This window comes from Pteropus vampyrus, unplaced genomic scaffold, assembly GCF_000151845.1.
Source record: "Pteropus vampyrus isolate Shadow unplaced genomic scaffold, Pvam_2.0 Scaffold11, whole genome shotgun sequence".
NCBI lineage: Eukaryota > Metazoa > Chordata > Mammalia > Chiroptera > Pteropodidae > Pteropus > Pteropus vampyrus.
In genome coordinates, this window is record NW_011888792.1 from 13,160,706 (window position 1) to 13,176,878 (window position 16,173).

Here is a 16,173-nt window from a genome sequence, read left to right on the forward strand (position 1 = left end):
GGTTTGTTTAAGTGATGCTTCTAATTTTCTTTTTTCTTTTTTTCATGGTCCCCTATTTAAGATTTTAAAACCTTCAAATTACAAGTCAAATTGCATTACCTGTTTGAATTCTTTGTTAATTGCTGTGTACAAATATAGCTAGCATGCTTTGAGAATGGAAACTGCTCGTCTTGTAGATGGACACTGACATTGAGGGCAAGTGGCCTAAAGGCAAAGAGGCAGGGAAGGGAAGGGGCGCAGAAGGAGGGAGGGTGTCTGCTAGCAGGTGCGTGACAACCTGCTCACTGTGGCCCCTTCTCTCTGCTCCTGTGGGAGGTTTGCCTATGTAATCACAGTGCCACGCAGTGAGTTCAAAACTGGCAATGTTGGGAGACACTTGTGAATCCCGAGAGATTACCGGCTTTGAAGAAAGCCAGTGGAATTTGATGGAACTCTTCTCTTCTTTTCTGTTGAACTTATCTAGACTAAACTGAAGGCTGGCTGTGGAATCATGGTTTCCTAAGGTGGTGGGAGTGTTGAGAACTGCTTCTCTACCCGCGAGCCCTGTGTGACACGTGTCCCTTCTGGCAGAGCCTTGGTGTGGCAGCATAGTAGCTGGAGAAGCAAGCTACTCTCTTTACTAGAGAGCCAGTTTAGTTTAATGAGCTTCAGTGAGAGATGTGGGCTGAGGGGCCCTTAAATTTTAAAGTACCTCTGGCTCTCTCACAGAGGCAGATATTGTTCATTTAAGAAAGAGAGGTTCTTTAGGGAGCTAGTATGCTGGGCAGACAGCAGGGGACTAGGCCATGCCCTTCCATTTCCAGAAAATCTGAAATGCTCTCCTTGGCTCCACGAGAGAGTCCCTTGGCATTCCTTGAATTGGCCAAAAAAGATAATAGCATTGTTTTCTTGGAAGGCACACGGGCAGGGATGGGTGGTGGTATTTCAAGACAATTTGAAAGGATTAAAGGATAGATGTTCCATTATAAACACATAAAGCAAAATATTTCAGTGTTTCTATTTTCAGGAAATATAAACTAAATAACAAATAACTGCTGACTTGCAAATCGTTGGTTTCAAAGTCAACTTTTGAACTCTTTTTTTCGATTAAAAACTAAAAAGTCTCTGAGTTAATGCTGGTTGTCAAACCCCAAAATTTGGTTTCCATGTATCAGCTTAGCTGTGCCTAATACAATACTACTCTAATTAGAAAAAAACTTGTAGAGTAATAACTCTGCAAGCTTATCTTGCTTGGCTTTGTTTCCCTTTTGAACCTTGCAGGTACAACAGTGCCAGCCCACAGGGCCATCCTGGTGGCCCGTTGTGAAGTGATGGCAGCTATGTTTAATGGGAATTACATGGAAGCAAAGAGTGTTCTGATTCCAGTTTATGGTGTTTCCAAAGAGACTTTCTTGTCCTTTTTAGAATACTTGTATACAGACTCCTGTTGCCCAGGTAAGCAGCATAAATGTTATATAATATCTCACAATTCTTTTTTTGTCACCCATTTTGATAAACTGCCTTCTGTAAAATTTGTTTTCACTTAAAGTTTGTCAGAGTTGACATCATGGAATGTGCTAAATTAGCAGGTGGAGGTGGTGTTGGGACAACAGTGAATTTTCAGTCCGTTCGAGTGGAAGAGCAGTGATTGGGTACTTCTTATGGGCTCTCAGACTCTGACATAAGTTCACATGTCCCAGCCAGCAGCACCAACAGCTGGTGGGCCCTGCGGGTGCCTTGGAGATGGAGGTGTCTCATGCCCAGTGGTCAGTTCAGTTCTACAGATTGAAGCAGAGACCTCCTGCGAGCACTATCCCTTCCATGAGAAGCAGAGGATTGGACAACTGCTTTTGTAGTTCTGAATTCTGACTAAGGCACTTTTAAGGACTTTCAATATTCTGAGACCTCCTTGGTCATCTCTCGGGCCCAGAGGATGTGAGTCTTTTAAAGGCCTTCTTCTGACTTCTCCTAAAGTGAGACTCTCCTAAAGCTGACTTCTCCAAAAACTTTTCCTAGGATGTTTAGAATCCCAATGGACTGTAGGATTTATTTCTCTATTCATGACCTAGAACCATCTTTGACTAAGAACTAACTCTCTATGGCACCTTCAGGTTGGAACAAATCTTGCAGGTTTTCACTAGCTGGAGGCACCTTAGAGAAATTGCAGAATCCTTTCTATAGATAGGCCTTTTAGGATGCAGGCACGGGAGCCCCCTTTGATTAATCTTCATCTTTTGGCCACCAGATGGCTCCGACCACAAACACAGCTAGAATAAGGCCCCAGTGGCTTCCTCTAGGGCCCAGAGATCTTGATTACAGGAACTCTCCAGGTACACTAGCAAATATAAAAAGAAAGCATACATTTCAGACCATACCTCCCTTCAGGTTTACTACTTTGATCTTTAGATTCGGAATGTATGCTACATTTGTTATTGAAACCTCTTAATTTTTAAAGAAGTAATGAGCCCTCTAGTAAAAGGTTTTAGGAGCTCCCCCTGAAAACGATCTATTTTTAATGGAATTAATTCTGGTCTTGCAGCTAGCTGGAGTATTTTGGAGTCAGTTTGTTATTGCTGTCAGTGGTAAAGACTGGCTTATCATTTTTGCTTAATAAAAATGAAAGCACTGATTCTCATCAGAATAAGTGTTAATGTTTATTTTATTATTTAAATACTGGCAAATTTGTATAATAAATTTCAAAATTTGACCAGATTTGAAATAATAAGAAAATTTGGTTTCTCATCATTCTCTTACTAGAGTAATTGACACTTTGATTTTTAGGTTTTATCTTGCTAATTAGAAAAAATGCTCAGAAAAACAATAATAACTGTAGGACAAAGCACTTTAAAAATTGGTAAAAGGCGTGGGGGTAAAATGAGTGTGAAGGCTTTAATTGTTTTTTAAATGGAGTAATAGTTTAGAATGCTGACTCTTTAAAGGTTTTTTTCTAGGCATTCTATCCTACTTTAGATGATACAGTCAGCATATTTTTGTTTTTCATTGTTTTGTTTTAGGTCATAAAAGAAGTGGTTTTATTGTCCATTTTTTCTTATTTCTCTTCTTGCATCAGCTGGCATTTTCCAGGCCATGTGTCTCCTGATCTGTGCTGAGATGTATCAGGTGTCCAGACTGCAGCACATCTGTGAGCTGTTCATCATCACACAGCTGCAGAGCATGCCAAGCAGGGAACTGGCATCCATGAACCTCGATATCGTCGATCTGCTCAAAAAAGCCAAGGTAACTGGCCCTATGTCTCTGCTTGTTTTGTGTGTTTTTTTTTTTTAATCTCATAAAAAAATTATATTACTCTTTTCAAAGTTCTGTTTATTAAGAGATATATTAGTACCTGTCTTAGTTTAGAAGTGTGGCTAAAGTGCCCTCATAATAATTTCTGTGGGTAGGTAATTTTGAAGAATAGGGTTTTTTAGCAATCCCTTACTAAGGAGGAAGAATTTGCTGATATGGAATTCTTTCAAGTGAATGGCCCTTATTAGAGTCATTTGAGTGTGGTGTTATATATTGTCACGTAGACATTATAGGAAATAGAATTTACATTGAATTTCCCTAAAATGATGATATCTTAGGTTTCCTGAAAAGAAGATGACAGGATTGGTCCATACATACTGATAGAATCGATTAGGCTAAACTGATTTATTTGTTCATTTATTCATTCATACAGTCACTTCATGTTTTGAAGTTCCAATTGTTTGTAGGAGGTATTGTGTACTTCATTAATCTTTACACACCTTTTGTTGATCTATCTCACAGTATCAGGAATATAATCAGTAAAAACATTTGAGTTGAGAATCACTACAGTACACCATGCTTTCTGGCCTCTGCTAAGCTCAGGGCCTTTTTGATTTTAATAATTGTATTGCTGCACTTTCTAGGGAAGAAACAGAGTTTACATATTCAACTAATTGTGACTGACTGTAGTTACAAAGACCCTAGAATATGAATCTGACAAAGGACTGGCCTAGGTCTGGAAATAAACTAGGTCTGCTTTCTTGACATTTATTTCTGGGACTCTCAGATGTTGTCCCAGTCAAACATCTGCCATCTCCTCCTTTCCGTTCTCGTTTATTCCTGGAAGCAGGGAGTGTATCCAGATGGGTCATCCAACCCTCAGTTATTCAACCATTTCTTCGCTTGCCCTCGGACAGTTTTAAGGCTCGCAACTGTCGTGGTACACATATATACTGAACTTGTCGTCAGTTGAACCTTCCTAGGTCTTTTCACAGGAATATATTTGATCCATCGTTACAGACTATCAAAACTATGTAAAATGTTACCTGGCATATAACCTATTGGTTAACCCTATCAATTTTGGCATCCAGATTTAAAATATGTGACAAGTCTGTCTTCATCCAAGTTGTTGAAATAGAGCCAGATAGTGGGGCAAAGGACTGACTCTGTAACAGCTAAAACCTGGCGTCCAGGCTGAGATGAATTCATTAATTGACATATATATTTCTGTGCATAGGTGGGAGCTCACTTAAAGCATCTAGGTCATCTCTTACTATCTTCTTAACTATGTTGGAGTTCATGTCTCATAAATAAGTCTTAAGATCACATATATTTAATATTAGGAATAAAAACAAATTAAAAAAATCCAGTAACCCTGTAATACATTTACATTGAGCTTGAGATAAATAGCTACCGTCTAGATTTAATTTAAAAATTCTTTTTTATTCTTTCTAGCATTTTCACAACCTCAGTTCATTTTTGATGTATCATTTTCATACTATGCTAACAAGTCTGTCAATCTTGTTTAAAAAATGGGCACAGCTTATCTTTCCTTATCTTGTAGTATCCTTTTAAATAGTTCGTGCGTAAGAGAACTTCCTGTATGGTTGCTCTAATTTCTTTTGGTTCCTCCCCTCCCAAACACCCACACACTCCACACACTCCACACACACACACACACACACACACACACACACACACACACACACACACACTGTTCCTCATAGCGTCATTTATGTTTGCGTTGTCAGAAACTCTTCCTGACCCGTTTTCCCTGAGTGTGGTTTCTGACTATGTGATTATTGCTCTTTTTTCCTTGAATTATAAAAGTCTAAGATAACACTTTTTTAATTCTGCTGGGTTTTTTTTTTAAGACTTTTCTATTTGCTGGGATGAAGCCTGCATTTACCAGTTTTTCTCTGTTTTAATCCTGGTAGTTCCTAATTTGGCAATTATGGTTCCTAGATAACAGGATAATTTTCTCCCCAAGTTTTCTTTGAAGTTTCTAGCTTTATAGTATACCAGCCAGTTCGTCCTGTGGTCAGAATTTAGTTAACCATTTCCTCACTTTTTCTCTGATTTCTAGGAGGTGAAATTGTCTTTTAGCAGATGTAGACTTCCAGTAGCTCTCTGAATAATTGAAATTTCCAATCCTTCTATCATTTCTACCAGTTTTGTGTTGTGTATCAGGAAAGTATCATTCATACCTTCAATATATATGAGGAGTTTTGGTATTCTCTCACTTTCCCCTAACCTATCTCAATGTTTTACCTTGATTCTACCTTTAGATTTGTGTATTTCCATCAGGTTGAACTCCTGACCTGTAACAGAGGCTTCTTTCTCTTAATCAGATCAGTTTGTTCAGATTGAGGTAGAGATTTCCTTATCTCTACTCCCCTTTAAGCCCTGTCTAGCCAAACTCATGATTCCTATGAAGTTCTACTTACTCTCATATTAAAGTTTTAAACTCAACTTCTTATAATCTGTGCATTAATATTTGGCTGCGTCAGGCCACCCATTTTGTTTCTAATCTTTTCCTGGTGAGTTTCTGGTTACTTTCTCCACTATCATTATTCTTTACAGAGTTATTTGGCTTTATGGTTTTCTTTAATGCCTTTCTTTTTTATTCTGTCATTTATTTTAGGATGTTTCTCATATAATATTTTTGAGATGTCATTAAAAGAGCTATAGTTAGCCCAAAGGTAGAAACAACCTAAATGCCCATCAGCAGATGAATGGATAAACAAAATCTCTATACATACAATGGAATATTACTGAGCCTTAAAAGGATGAAATTTTAATACATGTTGCGACATGGATGAACCTCGAAGGCATTATGCTAAGTAAAATAAGCCAGGCAGATAAAGGACAAATACTGTATAATTCAACTCATATGAGGTACCTGGAATAGTCAGATTCATAGAGGTAAAATAAAATAGTGGTTACCAGAGACTTGGGGTAGGAGGTAAAGGAGAGTTATTTAATGGATAAAAAGTTTCAGTTTGGAATGATAAAAAAAAGTTCTGAAAATAGATAGTGGTGATGGTTGCACAATAATGTGAATGTACTCAATGCCACTGATCTGTACACTTAAAGATGGTTATATATATTTTATCATAATGATAAAAAAAAAAGAACTACACTCGTGTACCAAAGTTGCCTGCCAGCAAGTTGTTGTAATCTGAATTGAGCGGTCAGGTGGATCAGAGAATACACTTATTGGCACCAAGACAGCGATGTCGTGGCCGTGTTGCTCTGAGATACCCCTTCATTAGCTGTCGGAACTCAGAATGAGAAATGTGCTGGAAATCCTGTTCAGCATAACAGTACATCTGAGATAAAAGCAACTCTTCCCATAGAAATATTTACACATTGCAGCCTGTACCCTTAGCCTGATGACATTTCTTCCTCAAAATAATTTTTGGTTTGCTCCTCAGGTGAATTTGTTTAGATTTGACCAAGTATATACCTTTGCTAACCATAATCTTATCTCTGCTACACAGATAGAAGTGAGGTTAGTGAACACCATGACCTTAGATTAAAAGCTTAAACTAAGTCCCCAAGAACCTCAAATAGTATTTGTTAGAGATGCAACCACTCATCTGCTTAAAGACATTCAGCCACTCCAGCAGCAGTGGCTTGTTACTCACTCGATTCGGTTTCTTCATTGATGCAATTTTATTATTATTTGTTATTAATGCTCCTCTTTCCTTTCTGTTGTCAGAGTAGGCTCAAGGCAACATCGTGTACAGACACATTAAACATGGATTTGGGCCGTCCATGAGTTCTCTCTGATATAATCATCATATTGATGGTCATTATGTACAATATTGTTTTACTTTCCATTTTTCTTGCAGTTTCACCACTCTGATTGCCTTTCGACCTGGCTGCTTCATTTCATTGCCACTAACTACCTCATCTTCAGTCAAAAGCCTGAATTTCAGGATCTTTCAGGTAGATTGCCAATTACTATGTTAAAAGAAAACTTTATGTTCTTTGTTCTTAGATTTGAGACATAATTTGTAGAAATAGTAGAGGTTTTCTTTCGTAATGTAAAACATTTCTTTTAAATATGCAGTGCAGTAATTGAGGACACTGTGACTTATAGTCACCTGTGTCACATAAGTAGATTGACCTGTGTTATTCAGGAAGTTTTCTAATGATTGTTTTATTGCTCACAATCATTTTTAAACGCATTTTTTCCTTAAGTATAGAGATAAGATGGCCTCAGGTGACATTTGGTTTTAATAAACGAGCTCTTGTTTTTAACCACCCAAGGCAGAAGCAATTAAACAGTACAGATTTAAAACTTTTTTTGCAAAGGAATCGTAACTATTATGTGTTGTCTATAATGTATAGTTCTATTGTACTGATATCTATATCTATTAAGTATATCTATATAGGAGTTGACTGTATTACTTGGGAAGAACATTTTTTTTATTGCTCAAAGAGTGTTGCAAAACTTACTGAACAGGTAATTTTTAAGATAAATTATAAGATTAAAACCAGTCAAAGGTTGAGCTTCTTCATGTTGCATAAGAGGAAAGAAGATGAAAATAGACTGGTCATTAGAGTAGACATTCAGTCTAGATACAGGTTTGCTCATCATGTTACCTAGAATAGACTCAAGGAATAATCAAGTTAAAAGGAAAAAGAAATTAAAGACAACTTAGTCAAGTAGTTTCAAACTCTAAACAGAACTATCCTAAGAGACGCCTGAAGGTCTTCCACGGTGGGGACAGGGAGTGGGAAGTGGGTGAAGAAAGAGGAGGGAATGAAGCAGAAAAGTGAAAAGAAGGAAAGGGAAGGCTAAAATTTGTAGTTCTTGGACTCACCCTTCCCACCTTTAACTAGTTCCACTTTTATCTGTTTTGTATCTTAGAGTTTTACATAAAACTTTACTTGTAAGAGAATCTGCTGCTAAAAGATGTGAAAATCTCTGGTTTCATTGTACAGTTAAGGAAACCAAGAAATAACACAGTCAGTTTTGGGCAGATGTGTTGACAGATGTATTCAGCCAGTCAGCAAGCATCCTCTGCCTGTTGGGAGCATCCTTACATAGAATTCAGTTGTTAGTGCCGTAGAGTAACATAATAAGTCAAAGCAGAACAATGGATATTTACTAACCATTTATACTTTGTGCAAGGGAAAAAAAGCCCATTCATAAAGATAAAGCATGCTCTGCTTGCTGTTAGCAGGGACATTCTTATACAGTTAGTCTTTTTTTTCCCCCAAGCAAATGAATACTTTTATTAACATGGTAATTTTCTAATACATGGTAAGGTTTTGACCTCAAATACTTGTCAGTTCTGCTACTCAGATGAACTTACAGCTGGGCAACTTATGAACCTTGAAGACACCTAGTTCCTGTCCACTTTAAGGTTCAGTGCAGACAGTCCTTGCTTTTCTTCCCTAGCCCCTCAAGGACTTGCAAATATCTCTTTCTTATTATACCCAGAATCCCCTGAAATACATCAGGGTATTACCTCAACTTGTACAGAATACTCAGATTCATCCTCCATTCTAGGTTCCCTGTCAAATAAAGCTGAATTAGGTTGTCCAAACAAACTGACCAGACAGGTTACATCAGATAGCGTGACACATAAAATTCAGTTTTGAGCAAGATACACCTCTCAGTCTTTAAGAAGTCAGTTACAAATGAAATGAATGAACACTTTGATTTTAGAATCACCTTCATTATGCCACTTTAGGTTACCTTCATTTGTAAAGGAAGAATAATCATTTTCCACTAACCGTCTTGTATACATGTGTAATACACATGAAGAGTACTATAGCAACGTTGGCAGAAAGATACTCTTTAAATCCTTTGAGTTATTAATTTTTATTTTATTACTTATACAATTACCTATAACATATATTATGATCACCTGGCATGGTGAAAAGCAGAACTCCAAGGTGTATTTTGAGAAGACGGGGTAAGAAGATGAGGCCGTGTCAGTGATTGTCTTACATTCCTTTGATGGGAATCAAAAGAATATGGCAAGTACACCGCATCAGTGGTACCTGTTTATGTCCAGGACCAGCTGTGATGCATCCTCTTGGGCAGAGAATAAAAGCCCCTTGTGGATAAGAGAGAATTTGATAGTCTCAGTAGGTAGTCACAAACTGGTAGTGTGTGAGTTGAATATAGTCTGCCAAGGTGTTTTATTTGAAGCACATGATTTTTTGTTCCTTTCTTTCCTTAAGTTAGTATCAACATTTAAAAATTGTAATGTCACATTTTAAAATCCAAATTTTTGGCTTATTTCGAAATGTTGGAAGATCTAGCTACTCTGGGCCCTTGTTCCCACACGACAGCAACCTGGAACTGAGTAGCATCTGACCACTTAAAGGAGCATGTTCCCCAGAGTGTCACAGTCCCTTCTCCTCTAGATTGCCTCACTCTTGGCCTCACTCACATGGTCACTTGAAGTTGAAAAGGGTTCTCGTCACAATCACTTTACAGCTTTCTTAAAGAATTGTCCATTTCGGTTTCAAAAATTATCAAATTGTTATTGAAAATCGGCAAATTGTTTTTTCTTAACTGAGAGTTTTTCTTCTTTAGAGGTGTTTAGAAATTGATAGGTGCAACTAGAAAAGATCTCTTGTCAGTGCTGGCACTGATACATCAACTCGGTTATATAATTCATTAAATATTAGACATTTTATATACTGGCACTGATACATCAACTCGGTTATATAATTCATTAAATATTAGACATTTTATATACTGGACTCTTATGAAAACAGACAGCAATGCACAGGAATACAAGTTAACCCTTGGCATTTCTGGATTCATTATTCTCACAGTTAATTTAATTTGGTTCAATATTGTATTATGTATTTTATAATATAGTTTTTTTGTCTTGTTTTTCTTTTCCCCTGGCCAGAGCTTATTTGTGATAACTTTTTTCCTGTCATTTTATCTTAATTGAGGGAGTAGTCTTACGTCACCTTTCTTTCCTAATGAAACCTAGAACTAATTTCCCTGAGCAGCTAGGTGGTTTCTGTTTATCCAGACCCCACAGCTGGGATCAAGACCTTGTGAATCCAAATTATAATCACTGAGGTCAAACAGTAGATGGAGAGGTGAAAAACAACTCATAGAAGGAAAACTGAATGCTTATAGAAGAGAATACTGATGAGAAACAAGCTGCTTCACCCAGAAGAATGCCAGGATGCTTAGAAATTCAGAAAGCAGAATGAGGCTTGAGACTGAAAGCAGTTATTTGAATGTTGACTAAGAAGCTTTGACACGCAGCATACCACCCAGGCAGGCAATTGCTTCTCTCATGTCATCACAGGGATGGAAGGTTTATTCTGGGAAAAATTAAGGCAAAAAAGTTATAAAATCGTGAACTCTGAGTATAACTGAGATTGAGCAAAGAGCTGGACGGAAAACATGGGGGTTATGTGAAAGTGTGCACATTGTATAGTAAACCTCCAGCTTCCTTCTTATGTCCAGGTTCTAGAAGTCTGGCAGCCAGGTATTCACTACCTTGACTCCCACAGTCTGAGCATGAAATCGAAGCATTCTTCCCTGGCCTCAGAGAAAAAAAAAAAAATGTACGGGTGCAATCATTTGGAAATTATCTCAGCGAATCCAATATTAATCTGCTCGGTCATGCTTCAGTGCATCCCACCAGACAGCAAGTCTTACCAATGCTCCAAAGTTTGCTAAACAGCTTTCTAGTATCTCACTTTTTATGTAAAGAGATAGCTGAATATCAGTAGGTATTTGAGGCAGTGTCCAACGTGAAAGATAGATACACAAACCAAAAGAAAATGAATAAAAATAAAAGAGACATGAATAAGAAAAACCTACAGTCTTTCTACTTGTGCATTTCTTTCCTCGTGAGTCTTTCCCTGTGTGGCTCTTTTACTGTTCACACAGGATACTTCTCTTAGGACACTTCCGGTCACCAAATGTATGGGGGTTTTACCCCACACCAAGCAGTTCTCCACACCACCACCTGGATGTCCTACAATTTTACTCAATTTGGACGCTCTATCTGAAGATAGTGATAGCGTCAGATCCCACAGGTTAAGGGCTCAGTCCCTCAAGGTTGCCCCCCACCCGACTTCAGACACCAGTTGAAAGTTCATTGCTTCTGACTGACTGGTTATAGATCAGAGGTTCCAGTGACCCCTTCCTTGGGTATAATTAATTTGTTAGATCAGCTCACAGGACTCAAGGAAACACTTATGTTTACCAGTTTATTAAAGCTACAGATGAACAGCCAGATAAGAGATTCATAGGGTGAGGTCTGGGAGGATCCAGAGTGCAGAAGCTTCTGTCCCAGTGGAGTTGGGGGTATGTCACCCTCTCTACACGTGACTGTGTCCACCAACCTGGAAGCTCTCCGAACACTGTAGTTTGGGATTTTTATGGAGGCTTCGTTACTTAGACATGATTGGTTGGTCAGCAGCTCCACGTTCAGCCCTTTTTTCCCTTCTTAAGAGAATGGAGGTGAGGGTGGGGCTGAAAAGTCTAAGCTTCTAATCATGGCTTCCCAGTGACCAGCCCTCATCCAGGACCCCACTAAGAGTTGCCTCATTATAACAAAAGACGCTACTATCACCCAGGAAGTTACAAGGGTATCAGGAGCCCTGTTTCTGGAACTGGGGTTAAAGACTACATTTTAGAACAAAAGATGCTCCTATCGCTCTCATATTACTGAGACAATTACAAGGGTTTCAGGCATTCTGTGCCAGGAACTGGGGGCAGAGACGAATATATATTTTCTATTATCTCACCAGAAGGAACTTAGAGGAATAAAAAGACACAAGGAGTAGAAGAAAACCTAAAACAAAACAAACTCTAATATCCTCAAAGAATAAGAGATATACATATATAAAAAAGTAGGGATAGAATGTTATTAAAAAGAAACAATATTTGTAAAGACAGAAAATAGAATGATGGCTTCCAGGGACTTGGAGTAGGGAGCAACAGGAAATTGATAAATACAGGGTTTTAGTTTTGAAGACGAAAAGAATTCTGGGTCTTGATTGCACAACAATGTGAATGCACCTAATACTACTTAACATGTATTGAACACTTTAAATGGTTATAATGGTTTATTTTATTTTATGTGTATTTTACCATGATTTGCAAAGCATAAAAGAACAAGAAGTCATTCTTGGACATTAGAAATACAATAGCAGAAGAAAAAACAACTAAATAAAATAGTAGAAAGATAAAGATAAGGAAGTCTCCCAGAAAATAGGACAAAAAGATAAAGAGACAGCTAAGAGAGAGAAAAAGATTTTTTAAAAATTTGGAGACTCAATCTAGGAGGCGAAGTACCTGAATACTAGACATTAGCACAGAAAAAAAAAAAAAAAAAGTGAGGAGGAAATTATCAAGAAATAATACAGGACGTTATCTCAGTAATGAAGGACCTGAGTCAACAGATTGAAAGGATCTACTAAGTGCTCAGCTCATTGAATGTACAAGGTACACCATTGTGGCATGGAAGAATGCCAGCTGTAAATAGAAAAATCTATAAGTTTACAGGGTTAAAAAAAAAACCCAATAGATCACTTACCAAGGACTGTGAATGTGAGTGGTAGTGTAATCCTTACAGCCTTGGGAACTAGAAAACTGGGGTACTGTCCTCAACATTCTGAGGGACATTTTCAGCCTGGAACTCTATACCAAACCAAATTATGAATTGTGTGCAAGAATAGATTAAGGGCTTTTCATCACAAGCAAAGTTTCAAAAATACTTCTTATGCACCCCCCTTTTTCAGGAAGCTAATAAAGTTTCTGCTTCACCAAAACTAGAGGATAAACAAAAGGAAGGGCCTGGAGTCCAGGAGTAGAGGAATCCAACACAAAAGCATGAAGCAGGCCTAGAAAACAAGACTACAGGAATGGAGAGGTTATCTAATAACTGTGACCTGGTGCAGGAGAAAACTGAGAGGACTTTAAAGAGTTTGGAAAGTTGAATTAGTTACAAAGAGAAAACCAATTATATGAAAAAAAAAAAAAAAGATTATCATCATCTCCAGGAAAAACAAGTCTTATTTGGGAGGGAAAAAAAAGAACATAATCAAATACTGCTTGATGAAGCAATTTACAAGATGTGTCCTGATGACCGATTTAACCAAAATTGTATTCAGTGATTTTTGGAAGGCTTGAGGGAGGAGTAGGGAATATACAGCAGAGCTTGGATATCGTCCATTAAATAGGAAACCAATAATTAATACCTAAGCTTGATCACAAATAAAATATATTCAGTTAACATTCTTTTTCTAAAAATTTTAGTGGAAGAACGCAGTTTTGTTGAAAAGCACAGATGGCCGTCGAATATGTACTTGAAGCAGCTTGCGGAATACAGGAAGTACATTCACTCCCGGAAATGCCGTTGCTTAGTAATGTAACCTGCGCTTTTATATACATACACTTTTTAAATTATTACTAGGAAGAATGGGATACCTCTGGCTTCCAGTAAAATTCCTGTGACCGAAACCAATAATAGGCATTAAAAAAAATCATCTTATAGCTTAATGTGTTTATTAGCTTTCTTTGAAAAAAACTATTGTGATCTTAAAAGGGAACAAAATAGACCATAGGCTAAATCTAAGGCTTTACCCTAGTATATAAAGTTGGTGTACAGCTACTTTTACCTTTTAAGATGCCGTTACTTTAGTGATATTAATACCCTTCCTGGTTAAGAAATGTTTAAATTTTTTAAAAAATCATATAAGATTCAGAAATTTCATCATGTCTGATTAATTATTCTGTTAAAATGAGGGGTATTGAAAGACTCAATATGACTGTTCTATAATGAAAAATCTAGGGGAAGACTGATCAATCTGAGACTTGAGGAATAGAAATTTGCCTGGGATTTTGCATGTGAAATGCCACTTAGTTCCAAATCAGTGACAGAGTTTGAACCATCATGAAAAAAAAAGTCTGTTTTTTTATCTGAACAACCCAACTGAGCCACCTTGTCTCTTCTCTGTGATTTTGAGTAGGTAGGAAACCTAAATAGGTGATTTTATGGCCAGATAACCTGTGTGGTTGCACAGGGCCCTACACTTAGAAGGGGCCCTGCATGGTTCACTACTCTGCTATCACCATTTTGAAATTTGTAATATTGTTTGAAGAAAGACCTTGCATTTCCACTTTGTACTAGGCCCCCCAAATGACGTCTATCTCCTAGCAGGGTATACACTATGTTTTCTTGCTCAAACATCATTCTTCCTGAAAGCAGAAAAGAGACACTGACATCAAGGGAAGAAAAGGAGGCTTTCTGGAGGAAAGAGAGAATATGGGGATTCTGGGATCTTTGGAGAAGCCTGTTCCACCCAGGGCCTATGCTGCCACTTCAGCTGGCAACTGAGAAATTCTTTGTGTTATCTTAGCTTTAAAACACTCACAGTTCTGGCTCTTATCACAGTTGAACAACTACTTTCTTGATCATTCTGTAATACCAAGATATAGGTAAAAGTGACTGACCAGCATGACTTTAATGTGCATTTATCAAGATGCTCATAGGAAAGCATGCTTTCTATAGAATTCTCTATCAAAGGTTGAAGACTTTTGTTTTGGTGATTTACTAAGATTAAGATGTCAGTGGCTTGAATTGTTTGAATTCTTTCTGAGGACCTCAAGGTTATTCGATGAGAAGTAGCATGAATCTTGTCCTTCTGGGTTAGAGAAAGGATATAAATGAAGTTGTTAATGTAGAGAAAGTGGTACTAGAATAGAGGACAAAATTATAGTTTATATTACATGTCAACAAAAATAATTACAGCAGGTGCTTACAAGCTGAGAGATGGAAAACTAGATTACTATTTTATTGTTAGCATCATTTTCATCTGTAATGCAGTATTGGATATCTTTTTACTTTCATTTCCATTTACTTTAGAATACACATAGTTTTCCAACTGTTAAAAGGTTTGATTAAACAGTTTTATACTATAGCATTAGAATCACATACAGTTAGTCCTTAGATGTATACCAGCACTGTCAGAGTAAAACAGTAAAAATTTCCTCCATATATATTCCAAGAAACCTGATTTTAATTGATTTGTGTTGATGAAGATTACTGGAATACATTTGATGTTTTTTTATTTTAATCACTTGAGTTAATCAACTATTGGCAAATCCCATTTGACAAGGATTATTAGCCTTGTAAAGAATAGATAATGTAGTAGATTTCTAGAAATTCATTCACATTTAAGAACTTTTAAAATGCAGTGATAACATTTTGTTCTTCATATTCTTACCCCTATGTGAATTACAGCATTTAAGATTCTAAATCAGTAACTTTTAATCTAAGAAATTAAAAAATATAAGTTCTAAAGCAAAATATTTTCTTGCAAATACTATTTAACCTTTAAATAGTCCATAGATAATTTTTGGATTGTTTGGAGTTGAGTTTGGGATTTGGTGCTCTGGTGGTGATGAGCTTGTAGTTTTTATTATAAAAGTCCTTTATCACCTGTGTGAGTGACCCAGACATGCAGATGTCATGGCTCTCCAGAGCCAATCAGGACAGTAATCAAATTGGTTTTTAAACCTAGATTAAAACCCTTGAATTAACTCAAACTAACAAGAAATTAAGCTATCTTGGAGAAATGAGTGCTCTTTGGAGTTTTTTTAATTGAAAGATTATTTCTAGATGAATGTATGCTCTCTACTGATTTCTGTTTTCAATATATTTACCAGTCATTTTAATTAGAGAATATAATGTTTGGTAGAATTACAGCCTTTTCTTTACGGGCCAAGTTTTCACCCTTATATAACCCTTTGTATTCTTTTGAATACTCTGTTCATGTGATAGGAGAGTAGGCCTGTAATATAAAAGTTTCAGTAACATAACTGAAATTCACCCTGTCTAAGCCAGCATGGTGGCTTTGTGTTGGGCAGTAGCAGAAAACTAAATTGAATAAATTTGACTTCTAAGACAGCTAAACTTTTTAACTGTAATTTTA

General features: G+C 37.1%; 1 protein-coding gene across 3 annotated transcripts in view; it reads left to right on the forward strand.

Moving 5' to 3' along the window:
- RHOBTB3 (Rho related BTB domain containing 3) overlaps positions 1 to 16,173 on the forward strand; it is a 63,440-nt gene that overhangs the window by 37,223 nt on the left and 10,044 nt on the right. Inside the window, exons 9-12 of one of the 3 annotated variants that reach the window (XM_011378291.2) lie at positions 1,261 to 1,434; positions 3,050 to 3,216; positions 7,083 to 7,179; positions 13,496 to 13,738. In XM_011378291.2, coding sequence (XP_011376593.1) covers positions 1,261 to 1,434; positions 3,050 to 3,216; positions 7,083 to 7,179; positions 13,496 to 13,611 — 554 coding nt within the window. In that variant the 3' untranslated portion in view covers positions 13,612 to 13,738. Of the gene's footprint in view, positions 1 to 1,260; positions 1,435 to 3,049; positions 3,217 to 7,082; positions 7,180 to 13,495; positions 13,739 to 16,173 lie in introns of those variants that run through there. The other 2 variants (XM_011378301.2, XM_023523404.1) reach the window with 2 other exon arrangements.